The following is a 13,125-nucleotide window of genomic DNA, read 5'->3' as shown; positions in this document are numbered from 1 at the left end:
TGTCTCTGGCGGTTTTCAGTGCATCACTCAGTTCTCCATCCTGCCCAGCCCCACGGCTCCCGCAAGAGGGCGAATGATGGGATTTGTAATCCATCCTCAGAGAACTACCAGGAAAGGGCCGCTCGGCGTTAGGAAGGAGGCCAGAGCTAATCCGAGCCCATCCCGATCGTGGGAGGCCGCGGAGGAGGGGAAATGGAGTCCAAGGCCTCGAAAGGCGTCCGGAGAAGGCCCGCCTGTCCTCCCCGGCTGTCGCCCGCGGAGAAGAAGCGGGTTAGCGGCCCGCCTCCTTCCCAGTTCGGTGAGGGAGGCCCGCGAAGGCCTGGTGTAGGCCTCAAAGCCTGACCGGTCGCCATGGCAACCGCCCGGCTCAGGCGCCTGCGCCGACTAGGCCGCACCGCGTCGAGTCGCGGCGTCGTTCTTCCTTCGAGATCCGGCGCGATGGCCGGTGGGGATCCGGACTTCGTGCTCCGCTACTTGGCCGAAGTGGAGGCGCTGGCCGAAGAGGTGATGGCCACTAGGCAGCAGGTAGGCCGGGGAGCGCCGTTGGAGTGAATTGGCGCCGCCGCGAGGCATGATGGGGGTTGTAGTCCTTCGCCTCCCCCCCACCCGCGCCTAGAACAAGGCAGGCCTAGAAATTTACGCCTCCCCCCCCCCATATAATATAAAATATATATAACAGAATTAAAGATTTCAAACATTTGGGGTGGAGGAATAAGAAGGAAGTGGACAACTGTCCACTTGGAAGGGAACCCTAGTGATCCACTAGTCCCAACAACCAAACCCCCCTCCTCCTCCGCCCCCCCCGCCCCCCTCCCCCCGCTCAGGCCAGGTCCAGAGAATTGTCTCCTTGGAAGGGGTCCCCCAAGGTCGTCCAGTCCACCCCTAAGCAATGGACAGCAAGGCCCCACCCACGCGTGCTCTCCAGGGAAAATATCTGTAAAAGCCTCTTATTTTAAAACTTCTACACAGGGAGACTTAACACCTCACTCCATAACAATATTCATTGTTTTAATATCTTTTCCCTCCTTCCTTCCTCCCTCCCTTCCCTTCTTTCTTCTCTTTCCTCTGCTCCCTCCCTCCTTTCTTTCCTTCCTTCCCTCTCCTTTTCTTCCTTCCTTCCTTCCTTTCCTTCTTTCTTCTCTTTCCTCTCCTCCCTCCTTCCTTTCCTTTTTCTTTCCTCTCCTCCCTTTCTTCCTTCCTTCTCTCCGATCCACCCTCTTTCCTTCCTTCCTTCCTTTCCTTCTTTCTTCTTCCTTCTCTCCCACACTTCTTCCTTCCTTCCTTCCTTTCTTTCTTTTGTCCTTCCTTTCTCCCTCCCTCCCTTCCCTTTTTTCTTCTCTTTCCTGTCCTCCCTCCCTCCTTTCCTTCCTTTTTCCTTCCTCTCCTCCCTCTCTTTCTTTTTCCTTCCTTCCTTCTTTCTCCCTCCCTCCCCCCACCCTTCTTTCTTCTCTTTCCTCTCCTCCCTCCCTCCGTCCTTCTTTCTTTTTTCTTTCTCCCTCCCTCCCTTTCTTTCTTCTCTTCACTCTCCTTCCTTTTTCTTCCTCTCCTTTCTTTCTTTTTTCTTTCCTTCCTTTCTCCCACCTTCTCTCCCTCCCTCCACCCTTTTCTTTCCTCTCCTCTCTCCCTCCCCTTTCTTTCTTTCTTTCTTTCTTTCTTTCTTTCTTTCTTTCTTTCTTTCTTTCTTTCTTTCTTTCTTTCTTTCTTTCTTTCTTTCTCTGTCTCTCCTTCCTTTCCCTTCTTCTCTTTCCTTTCCTCCCTCCCTCCTTTCCTTCCTTTTCCTTTCCTCTCCTTCCTCTTTCTTTCTCTCTCTTTCTCTCTCCCTGCCCTGCCCTCCCCTTCCTTTCCTCCTTTCCTCTCCGCCCTCCTTCTCTTCCTTCTTCCCTTCCTATCCCAGCCATTCCCCTCCAAAGTAACTGTGAGCAAGACTAGCTTGAGATTTTGTCCATGTCTCCTGTAGATTGTCGATCTGAATCAGAAACGGAACCAGAACCGGGAAGCTTTAAGAGCCCTGAGCAAGGAATTGAATTCAGCTGGTGAGTTTTTGTTCTGGAATTGTGTGAAGAAGTCAGACTTTTGGTCCATCTTGGCTGGCTGGAGGATTCTGGGAGTTGAAGTCCACCCATCTAAAAGTTGCTGGGGTTCAAATACACTGATTTGGTCTGTCAAATAAGTGACTTATGACCTGAATTTGCCCTTAACAATCATTGCACCATCCCTGCAGTCACACAATTGCAATTTTGGCCCTTGACAACAGACTGGCATTTACAACCAGCTGCAGCACCCTGTGGTCACAGGATCATGATTTGTGACGTTTTTTGTTGATTTCTGGCAAAAAAAATACCCACTGCGGAAGCTGCATTCGCTTAATGACCACTGCCAAACTTGTCATAAAATTGGGTCCAGCTCGACTTACATCTGCAATGACTCAGAGCAGTAAGTTTGGTTCCAATTGTGATTGTAATTCAAGGATTACCTCTATTTATTTTTGGTTTGTTTTACAATTGCATCCACTCCCCATCACTTGAGGCTCCAGACAACTTATAATAATTTAGCAATAGCTGTAAAATCAACACCTGAGGGTAGGACAAGAAGCAAAGGATGGAAACTAATCAAGGAGAGAAGCAACCTAGAACTAAGAAGAAATTTAATAATAGTGAGAACAATTAATCAGTGGAACTACTTGCCTCCAGAAGTTGTAAATGCTCCAACACTGGAGGTTTTCAAGAAGAAAGTGGGCAGCCATTTGTCTGATACGATATAGGGCAGGGTCTGCAACCTTAAACACTCAAAGAGCCATTTACACCCATTTCCCACAGAAAAGAAAACACCGCGAGCCACAAAACCCTTCCCGTGCCTGACTTTCTTGAGTGGCCACAAAACTATCATATGTAGTTGAATTAAATGTTCTGTTTTCTTCTGAAACTTTTTTTTTCTTGGATTTATCCATGGTTAGCCTATCAGAGAGGTGAAAAGCTCAATAAGCCACGTGCTGGTGGGTGTCACACATTGGCGGTTGTGACACATATTTTGAGTGACACGGAGCCGCAACAGAGGGGTGAAAGAGCCACATGCGGCTCCAGAGCCGCAGGTTGCTGACCCCTGGAATAGGGCTTCCTGCCTGAACAGAGGGTTGGACTAGAAAACCTCCAAAGTCCCTTCCAACTCTATTCCCTTCCCTTCCTATTCTTACTCTTCTTTTTGTGCCATATCCGTCATCGGACGTTGGCGATCATGTTGGCGATCCTATTTTTATCAACAGCCGCATGAAAAAGTACTGCTGAGTTTTGTCCAAATCCAGTCTCTTAGATTTTGAAGCCATGATGTTCTTCTTCGTTTGCCTTCAATCTTTCCTTGTAGGATTAACTGAAGTGTCACATCACATGTCCGAAATATTCCAACTTTTGCTTTTTGATGATTTTTGATGATTTCCCTTGGTTTTCCCAGGGAGCTTATCCCCTCCTCATTTCTGATTTTGTCAACCCAGTTGTTCTGCCCCAGCTACGGACCCCAAAGAACGCAGCACACACAAACTCTATACAAAGCTTATTTTACTCAAATAACTTAGTCTTTATCAACCAAAGGCTGTTAATAAACTGTCTTTAACAGCCTACCAGAATTCTAAGATAAGGTAATCACAGTCTTACTAGAGTTGGCAGAAAGCCCAGAAACAATTTGCAGGGAATTCAGACGCGAAGGAGAATGAACTAAAGTTGTTCCCTATAAATTGCTTCAGTCGGCGTTCCTCCTTAAATAGGCTAAGGGAGTGGCCAATTAGCCCCAAGCCTTACTCTCGAGGAGACCTCCTCCTGAGGAGCCACTCCTGCCTTTTGGCAGCTCTGCGCGCCCGTGCATCGAGAAGAGGCTCCTCCTCTTCTTCCTCTTCACTTATGGAGGTTCTGAAGGCCCTGGCTGAATCCCTGCCTCTGGCACCACATCTTCTCCAGCCTCCTCACTGTCCGACTCGAGTGCCAGCTGCACAGGCTGCTGGCGCAGCACCACACCAGCCTCCTCGCTGTCCGAATCAGCTACTAGCTACACAGGCCGCTGATGGGCCACAACACCAGTTTTAACAGCCGCCTGTAAATCCACATTTCAAATGCTTCTAGTCTCTTCAAGTGGCTTTCCGTCAGAGACCAACTCTCCCCTCCGTAGAGCAGGATAGAAAAGATGGAACATCTGACAAGCCTCATTTTCAGTTTTAGGCTTATGTCGGGACTGCAGGAAACCACCATTTCGAAGAACGCCGTTCGAGCTTTCTCTATCCTTGTCTTTAGTTCAGTGGTCATGCCCCAGCCGTCATATCCTATTCCAGGGTTGCCGAACCTTTTCGGCACCGCGTGCCAAAACGGGAGCATGTGTGCATGCGCGCGTGCTGGAAACCAGAATAGCAGCCGTCCAGCGTGCCCACGCACACGCCATGAAGATGATCTTCCGGTTTCCAGTGCGCGCATGTGCACCGGCCACTTTTCCGCGCGTGCGAAGACCAGCTGGGTGGTGCAAATGTGCTCGCTGGAAACCGGAAGAGCAGCCACCCGGTGCCCATGCGCGCGCCAGGAAAACGATTTTCCTGTTTTCTGCGCTCCCGCGCATGTGAGAATCAGCTGGCCGGCGTGCCGGAACCCTGGAGGAGCAACGGGCGACAGCTTGTGTGCCCGGAGAGGTGGCTCTGTATGCCACTTCCAGCACTGGTGCCATAGGTTCACCATCACGGCCCTCTTCCTATTTGTGCTGCAGACCTGGCCCTAAAAATAACCCACATTTAACAGAATAATAGAGTTAGAAGGGTCCGTAAAGGTCTAATACATTGCTTATGTAGGAAACCTTATACCATTTCAGACAAGTATCTGCCCTATCTTTAAAACCTCCAGTAATGCAGCGCCCACAACTTCTGGTGGCAAGCAGTTCCACTGGTTAATTGTTCTTACTGTCAGGAAATTTCTCCTTAGTTCTAGGTTGCTTCTCTCCTTGATGAGTTTCCATCCGTTGCTTCTCCTCCTGCCTTCAGGGGCTTTGGAAAATACATTGATCCCCGTCTTCTTTGGGGCAGCCCCTCAAATATTGGAGGACTGCTAGCATGTGCACCTCGGTGCCTTCCACTGTGCCCTTAAAACTTTCTTTTTTCATCAAGCCGGGCTGGCTTAACATATTTTTAAATTTTAATTTTTAATTGGTTTGTCATTTTAAATTGGGGCCAAATTAATATATAGCCTTTTAATTGTTTTTAATGTTTGTATTGTATGTTTTTAGCTGGCTGTACACCGCTCTGAGTCCCTCAGGAGGAGGTGCAGTATATAAAATTCGAAATAAAATAAAATAAATTTTTTTAAAAAATGTCTTTTTCCCCAGTTCCTGCCACCATTCCTAGCCACCTTTAGCTAAACTGGAAGAGTTTCTAAAGAATGAAAGAAAGCAGACTGCCGGAAATTGGGGTGGGGGTAGGGGAGGAAGAGTTTTATAACTTGGAATAATTTTCTTCCGTGGATGATTCAAGCCCACAAATCAACTGTGGAAGAAAACATCCTTGCCCTGAAGTGAGGAACGAGCTCCGTGTTACAAAAGCAGCTAATTGTGGCAGATGTTAACAAGCTCAATTTGAATGGAAGCTTGATTGTTGCCAGAACAGAAAAAATGCCTTCCATTGTCAGGCCTCTTCATCTTCCCTCTTTTTTTTTTTTCCTTTTTCCAAATTCAACAACTCCCAGGCAAAATGATGTAGCTCCTTGAGAATAAACACTAATTTGCAGCGCACGCCCCCCCCCAAATATCGTAAGCCTCGTAATTCTGGGCTGAATTTGCTGTGTCTAAACAAAGGAAATGGAACAAAAATACCAATTTGCATTCACCCAAGCTCTCCGGCAGGTATCCGTCACGGTCGACGTGCCTGGAATCGCAATAACACAGGTAGTCCTCGACTTACGACGTTCCCATTGCTAGGCGAGACCATTGTTCGGGGAGCTGTGCCCCGTTTTACGACCTTTCTTCCCACCGTCGTTAAGGGAATCACGGCCGGCGTTAAGTTAGTCACACGGTTGATCAATGAATCCCCATTGACTTTGCTTGTCAGAAAGTTGCAAAAGGGGATTGTGTTACCCCCCCCACCCCCCCGGGACTCTGCAACCGTCATAAATATGAGTCAGAAACGTTTGCATTTTGATCAGGTGACCCTGGGGATGTGACGATGGTTGTAATTGTGAAAAAACAGTCATAAGATTTTTTTCCAGTGCTGTCGTAACTTTTAACGGTCACTAAACGATTGGTCGTAAGTGGAGGAGTATCTATATTTGCTTCTCGTAGAAATCAGCCAAGCTTGTCTAGGTTTAGGAGAAGATGGAGTTTTTTTTTTAAAAAAAATGTCCTGTAAGGTTTTGTTTAAATTGCTTATATGTCTGCTTGAGCGATTGTTATCTTTCTGGAAGCTTTAAGATGGCAAAAGCAGGAAAAACTGACTGGAGACATGAAAATTAAGACATGTTATTAAGCTGGTTATTAAGACCAGCTGTCTGCAATTACTGCAAGTTTGAATCTCACCAGGCTCAAGGTTGACTCAGCCTTCCATCCTTTCTAAGGTAGGTGAAATGAGGACCCAGATTGTGGGGGCAATAAGCTGACTTTGTATAAAATATACAAAAGGATGAAGGCTATTGCTTAGCGCCTTGTAGGCCGCCCTGAGTCTCCGGAGAAGGGCGGCATATAAATCAAATTTAAAAAAAAAAAACAACCGTTCCTGCTGAGTCCGAGAAAATTTGAAATATTTGTTTCAGCTCTGCCTCTGGCTTCTTATCCGCGAATACATCGTTGTTGTGGGTTTTTTTAACCACTTGTCTAATAAATCGCATCCAAGGCCCAAAAATCAGATTTTTTCCTCTTCTCTTTTGGGGCATCCTTGCTGAAGCGACTTTCCTTTTTTTGTTGCAAGAAGTGTGTATGTGTGCAGTGCAATTTATTCCGGGCGTTGGTCTGACTCAGTGGCGGTGGTGTTTGTTGTTTTGAAATGCTGCTTGTCACCGGAGAACATTTTTAAATGCTATTTTTTTAAAAAAAGAACAATTACAACACATCAGAAGATAGAAAGTGATTGGAACCTTCTGTGACAGTTCTTCAAAATTTTGCAGGTCCTTCCTTCCTTCTCTTACGCTTGCGCTCTCTCTTTCTCTCCTTTTTCTCTTCTCCTGTTTCTTGCTTTCTCTCTCTTCTCTTTCTCTCCCTCTTTTTTCTTTCTTTCTTTCCCCATCTCTCTCTCTCTTTTCCTCTGCCTCTTTCTCCTTTCTCACTTTCCCTCTCTTTTCTCTTTCTCTCCCTCTTTCTCTCTTCCTGTCTCTCTTTCTCTTTCTTTTTCTCTTCTCCTGTTTCTTGCTTTCTCTCTCTTCTCTTTCTTTCCCTCTTTTTTCTCTCCCCCCTCTGTCTTTCTCTTTTTCCTTTCCCTCTTTTTCTTTTTCTTTCTCTCCCTCTTTTTTCTTTCCCCCATCTCTCTCTCTTTTCCTCTGCCTCTGCCTCTTTCTCTTTCTCCTTTCTCACTTTCCTTCTCTTTTCTCTTTCTCTCTTCCTGTCTCTCTTTCTCTTTCTTTTCTCTCCCTTTCTGTCTCTCTTTGTCTTCCTCTTTTTCTCACTCTATCTTTCTGTTTTTCTCTCTTCTCTCTCTCTCTCTTTATTTCTCTCTCTGTTCCTCTCTGTCTTTGTCTCTCCTTTTTCTCTCCTTCCTTCCTTTCCGTCTCTCGCTATCTCTCTCTCTTTCTGTCTCATTCTTTTCCTCTCTTTTTTTCTAAATCCACATTACCGCCAGTGACTAATGTCTGCCCTCCTGGCAGCCAATTTTCCTCTGGGGAAATATTTTTCACAGCAAACTTCTGAGACATTATGTCACTTTTGCATTAATGGGGGCAAACTGGAATAAATGCGCTTGGCCTGCACTGACGCAGTGGGATGAGAGGGGCCCCTGGCCCCTGGGGAGAATGTAGCAGTAACAAGAGCTGGAAGGGACCTTGGAGGTCTTCTAGTCCTCAAGCAGGAGACCCTATACCTGTCCCACAGGTGGCACGCGGAGCCATATCTGTGGGCACGCAAGCATTGCCCTAGCTCAGCTCCAGCACTCATGCCAGTGGTGGGTTCCTCCCGGTTCAGTCCGGTTCGGCCGAGCCGGTAGCGGTGATGATATATACAGCCTCATGCTACATAACTAAGTTCCATTTCATGCTGAATAAGCTAAAGTATTAAGGTATCTTAAATAGAAAACTATCTTTAGATCAACCCCTCAAAATTTAAAAAATCTTGTTGATGCTTTTAAATTAAGCATGCCTTCTCTAAATTAAGCATCTGCCCCTTACCAGATGCTGCTGAGGCTTGTAGTTCAGCCATATCTGGAAAGTTTCATGTTTCTGCTCCAGGATTCTGCCATTTTTAAAACAGGACCTGTTTGGGGTTGTTGTTTTTTTTTATTTAAAAAAATGTTGATGTTTTTAAATTCAGCATGCCTTCTTTTCTTGCTTTCAGACGAAGCCACAGTTTGCTTCGGGAGTATGTTCATACAGCTTCCAAAAACTAAGACCCAGGAGATGCTACAGAGAGGTGAGGTTCCCGCTAATTTAATTCTGCGATCTGTTTGCAGAATTAAAGGTTCAAGGGCTCAGTTGGGCAGGATTGGATAGACGCACGGAATGGCGTCAGACCGGTTCCTGTCTGTGTCTCACACGGGAAAATATTGAAGACTTCTTCCACTCTTCCCTCACGGTGGCTGAGATTTGTGGTTGCTGATAGGATTGTAATTTATAAGAGTCTTTCTCAGGCTTGGTGGCTTTATGACACACTGATTTTGACTCTCAGAATGTATGTAAAGAGAGAGCAACACCACTCTCTTCTAGCATTGATGATACTACCTAGTGGGTCATGAAATGTCTGCAAGAAAACCGCCAAGCTCAGAAAGCCTCAGGGATTCCACAGTCATCCTCCTCCTCCTCCTCTCCTAAATCCCCCCTTCCTTCTAGCACTGATGTTGTTACCTAGTTGGGTCATGAAAACTCTGCAAGAAAACAACCCAGCTCAGAGAGCACCCAGGACCCCTCCTCTTCTTCCTCTTCCTCTTCTTGCCTCTTCAAACCCCACTCCCTTCTAGCACTGATGATGTTAAGCACCAAGGACCCCACAGTTCTCCTCCTCCCTTCCCCTCTTCTCATCCCCTCCTCCTTTCCTCTTCTCCTCCACTCCTCCTTTTCTCTTCCATCTCCTCCTCCCTCCCCCAATCTGCAAACCCCACTCCCTTCTAGCACTGACGATGTTACCTACTTGGGTTATGAAAAGTCTGAAAATCACCAAGGTTTCAGAGAGAACCAAGGACCCAACTTTTCACCTACTCTTCCTCTTCCTTTTCGTCTCTGCAAATCCCACTCCCTTCTAGCATTGATGATGTTATCTAGTTGGGTCATGAAATGTCTGCCAAAAAAAAAAAAAAAAAACCCCACCAAGCACAGAGAACACCAAAAAGCCCACAGTCCTCCTCCTCCTCCTTCCTCTTCCCCTTCCATTTCCTCCTTGTCTCGGCAAACCCCACTCCCTTCTAGCATTGATGATGTTACTTAGTTGGGTTATGAAAGGTCTTCAAGGAAACCACCAAGCCCAGAGAGCACCAAGGACCCCACAGTCCTCCTCCTCCCCACTCCCTTCTAGCACTGATGATGTTCCCTGGTTGGGTCCTGAAAGGCCTGCAAAAAAACCCCATTTTTCCATGAAATTCCTCCTTTGATTAGGAAAGCATCACCATCCTAGTCTTATATATGAAATGAAAACAGATTTTTCAGGCTGCCTGTACAGCATACACGGCTCCCCCTTGGAGCTGAAGGGGCCGAAGGCTAAATTAAATTATTTCCAATAAGAGAGAAACAAAAGCTTTTGTTCTTTTTGGTTCGTTCGCCTCTTTCTTCCCCGCCTCCCTGCTTTTTTTTTCCCTGTGGGAGGTTCAGCATATTCAGGAACCAGATTGGGTCGTCCCCCTCATTCCTTCTCGTGAGGGTGGCATAAGGGCTTGCCATGCTGTTAGAAAGCGGTGCCAGTCTCGGCACATGTCTCTCAGGAGCCATCTGCAGTTCTGTTTGAGAAGGCCTCTTTAAAAAAAAAATTAAACCAAAACCACCTGTGTGTCTAAGCATCTCAGCTTTTCAGAACCTTTGGCTGAAAAGCGCAAAATATAGACAATCAGATCCCTATCAGAATGACTCTACAGGGTAAAAATTCAGGCGTGTTTTCGGCTACCTGCGAGGGGTTACACTGTGTGTGTGTGAAACAGAGACAGAGAGTGTGACTACCAGTCATAAGTCAGTTTTTTCAGTGTGGCGACTTCGAGCGGTTGCTAAACGAATGGCTACCTGGATTAATTTGAATTAATGGAATCAATTCCAGCAGGCCTCCCTGTGTGCCTGCAATCTCACCCGCAGCTGGTCCTTCCTCTCGTCTTTCCGCAGATCAAGAGCTGTTGGAGGAAGAAATCGGGAAATCGCAGCAGGAACTCAGAGCGAAAGTCAGCAACCTCATGGAGGCCCAAGGTAGGTAACCCACCTGACTCCCTAACCTGGTTCCAAAGGAAACCTGAGCCGCATTTTCTTCTTTGCCTTTTCAATTTGCTAATTGTGTGAAGGGCATCTTATCTTGCTTGGGGCTATTCTTTTTTTAAAAAAAATATTTTTTAAGGCAACAAACATTTAGTACATCATTCATTTCTTCCATGTGCCATTTCGGTGTTATCTTCAAAAGTTCCTTCTCTTCTCTACCTCTTCTGTCTTCAATCTCACCAAATCCATTACAAAGATTTTCCACTAATATATTATTCTAATTACAACCAATTTTTTTCCAATCTCTTTTAAAAACTTATTTGTATCTCTTTTCTAACCAATAGTAAAATTTATTCCATATCTTAAAATATTCTGTATCTTCTCTTTCCTTTATCATCATAGTTAATCTATTCATTTCTGCTCAATCTAAGATTTTTTTTTAATTACTTCTCCCTCCGAAGGTATATTCTCTGCTTTCCACTTTTGTGCATAAACAATCCTTTGCTTGGGGCTATTGTTAGGTTCTGTTCTGAGCATCCACAATTAAGATTTCCTTCCCTCCAGTCTTAAAGGTTGTAAGGTAGTTCCTGAGAACCATGTGGGGCAGTGGGGAAGGGGCTGGACTGGGAGCTGGGAAACCCAGCATCTGTTCCCTTCCCCCCCAATTCACAGTGGTTCCCTGGACATCTTATGGCCATTCCCTCCATCTCAATCCCAGAGGCGATGTGAGAGACTGGGAGGGAAGAGACAGGTTCTTTTTTAAATTTATTTTTATTTCTTAATTTTATTTAGCATTTATATCTTGGCTTTATTTATTTTTATACATACCGAATACACCTTATTTTGCCCACAACAATCCTGTGAGATGGGGTGGGCAGAGAGACAGGAACTGACGCAAAGTCACCCAGCCAGCTTTCATGCCTAAGGCAGGACTAGAACTCCCAGTCTCCTGGTGATTGGCTCAAAGTCACTAGCCAACTTACCTAAGGCGGGACTAGAACTCACCGTCTCCTGGTGATTGGCCCAAAGTCACCCAATTGGCTTTCATGCCTAAGGCGGGACTAGAATTCACTGTCTCCTGGTCATTGACCCAAAATCACCCAGCTGGCTTTCATGCCTAAGCAGGACTAGAACTCCCAGTCTCCTGGTGATTGGCTCAAAGTCACTAGCCAACTTACCTAAGGCGGGACTAGAACTCACCGTCTCCTGGTGATTGGCCCAAAGTCACCCAATTGGCTTTCATGCCTAAGGCGGGACTAGAATTCACCGTCTCCTGGTCATTGGCCCAAAGTCACCCAGCTGGCTTTCATGCCTAAGGCGGGACTAGAACTCATCGTCTCCTGGTGATTGGCCCAAAGTCACCCAATTGGCTTTCATGCCTAAGGCGGGACTAGAATTCACCGTCTCCTGGTCATTGACCCAAAATCACCCAGCCAGCTTTCATGCCTAAGCAGGACTAGAACTCACCATCTCCTGGCGATTGGCTCTAAGTCTCCCAGCCTCCTTTCATGCCAGTGAACTGGCGACTACAACTCACTGCCTCCCATTTTTTTAGCCTGGTGCCTTAACCACTAAACCAAACCGGCTCCTAATGGTTTAATAATGTCTCCTTAATCTTCCTGAAGGTAAGCCAGAACTGAAAGGCTACAATTTGAAACCCTTGACCGCTGAAGAAATGTGGTTCATGAAGAAAGTGGTGGACAACTGAGGCCCTCTCCTGGTGTGGATTCACACGGCAGCTGTCGCGTGTGGGCAGTGTGCAAAGGAGAATTACCTTCTACACTCCTCGCTCTACGCATCCATGCTCTTGAGTGTTTGACGAGCAGTTGAGCAGGTCATGGGTGTTCTTTATATACCCCTGTCTTAAAGCTAGTGAGATGCCTCCAAATCTGACCGGAGAAGACATCGTTGACGCTTTATGGACAGTTGACAAATATTTTGAGGGGGAAGAGTTCCTTGAGGTCAGAATTTTGCACTTTTGAGATTTGATATTGAATGTGAATGATTGAAAATGAGGTTGTAGGACTTCAGTTTTTCTACCAGTTTCTATGCACAGGGCCTGTGCGACAATAAATTGAACAACATCTTCCAACATCTGTTGGGAGAAAGGTGGAAAATGGTCTCTGCTTTGCTTCGGTTGTGTCTGCCTGAGTCTCTATTAAAATGCTTGACATGGAGGAAATCCCCCCCCTTCATCCATGGGCTTTGCTCTGTTTATAGATTGTACTTTATCCTGCCATGTTGTTGGGATTGTTGTTTTCTTTTTGGCGATTTCTTCATTAGGCTGTTCTTTAATGTGGTCACTGTATCTAATCAGAGAGCAAAGCCCATCCCCTCGTGGCACTGATGATGTTACCCAGTTGGGTCACAAAAGGTCTGCAAGAGAACAACCAAGCTCAGAGAGCACGAAGAAGATCACAGTCCTCCTCCTTCCCCCTCCCTCTCATCCTGCCTTCCTCCTCCTCCCTGCAAACCCTACTCCCCTTTAGCACTGATGATGTTACCTAATTGGGTCATGAAACATCTGCAAGAAATCAACCAAGCTCAGAGAGCACCAGGGACCCCACAGTTGTCCTCCTCCCCTTCCTTC

At 46.3% G+C, this 13,125-nt stretch overlaps 1 protein-coding gene across 1 annotated transcript; it reads left to right on the top strand.

The window, feature by feature from the left end:
* The first annotated feature begins 389 nt into the window (after nucleotides 1-389).
* Nucleotides 390-12,652, top strand: PDRG1 (p53 and DNA damage regulated 1). Its single transcript, XM_070940281.1, has 5 exons — nucleotides 390-525; nucleotides 1,958-2,033; nucleotides 8,488-8,562; nucleotides 10,449-10,529; nucleotides 12,161-12,652. Exons 1-5 carry the CDS (start codon nucleotides 439-441, stop codon nucleotides 12,241-12,243), a joined length of 402 nt encoding a protein of 133 aa, XP_070796382.1. The 5' UTR covers nucleotides 390-438; the 3' UTR covers nucleotides 12,244-12,652.
* The last annotated feature ends 473 nt before the right edge of the window (nucleotides 12,653-13,125 follow it).

Source organism: Pituophis catenifer, unplaced genomic scaffold (genome assembly GCF_029215685.1).
Source record: "Pituophis catenifer annectens isolate HBS135680 unplaced genomic scaffold, rPitCat1.0.hap2 SCAF_3, whole genome shotgun sequence".
NCBI lineage: Eukaryota > Metazoa > Chordata > Lepidosauria > Squamata > Colubridae > Pituophis > Pituophis catenifer.
This window is presented reverse-complemented; position numbering and strand designations above follow the sequence as displayed.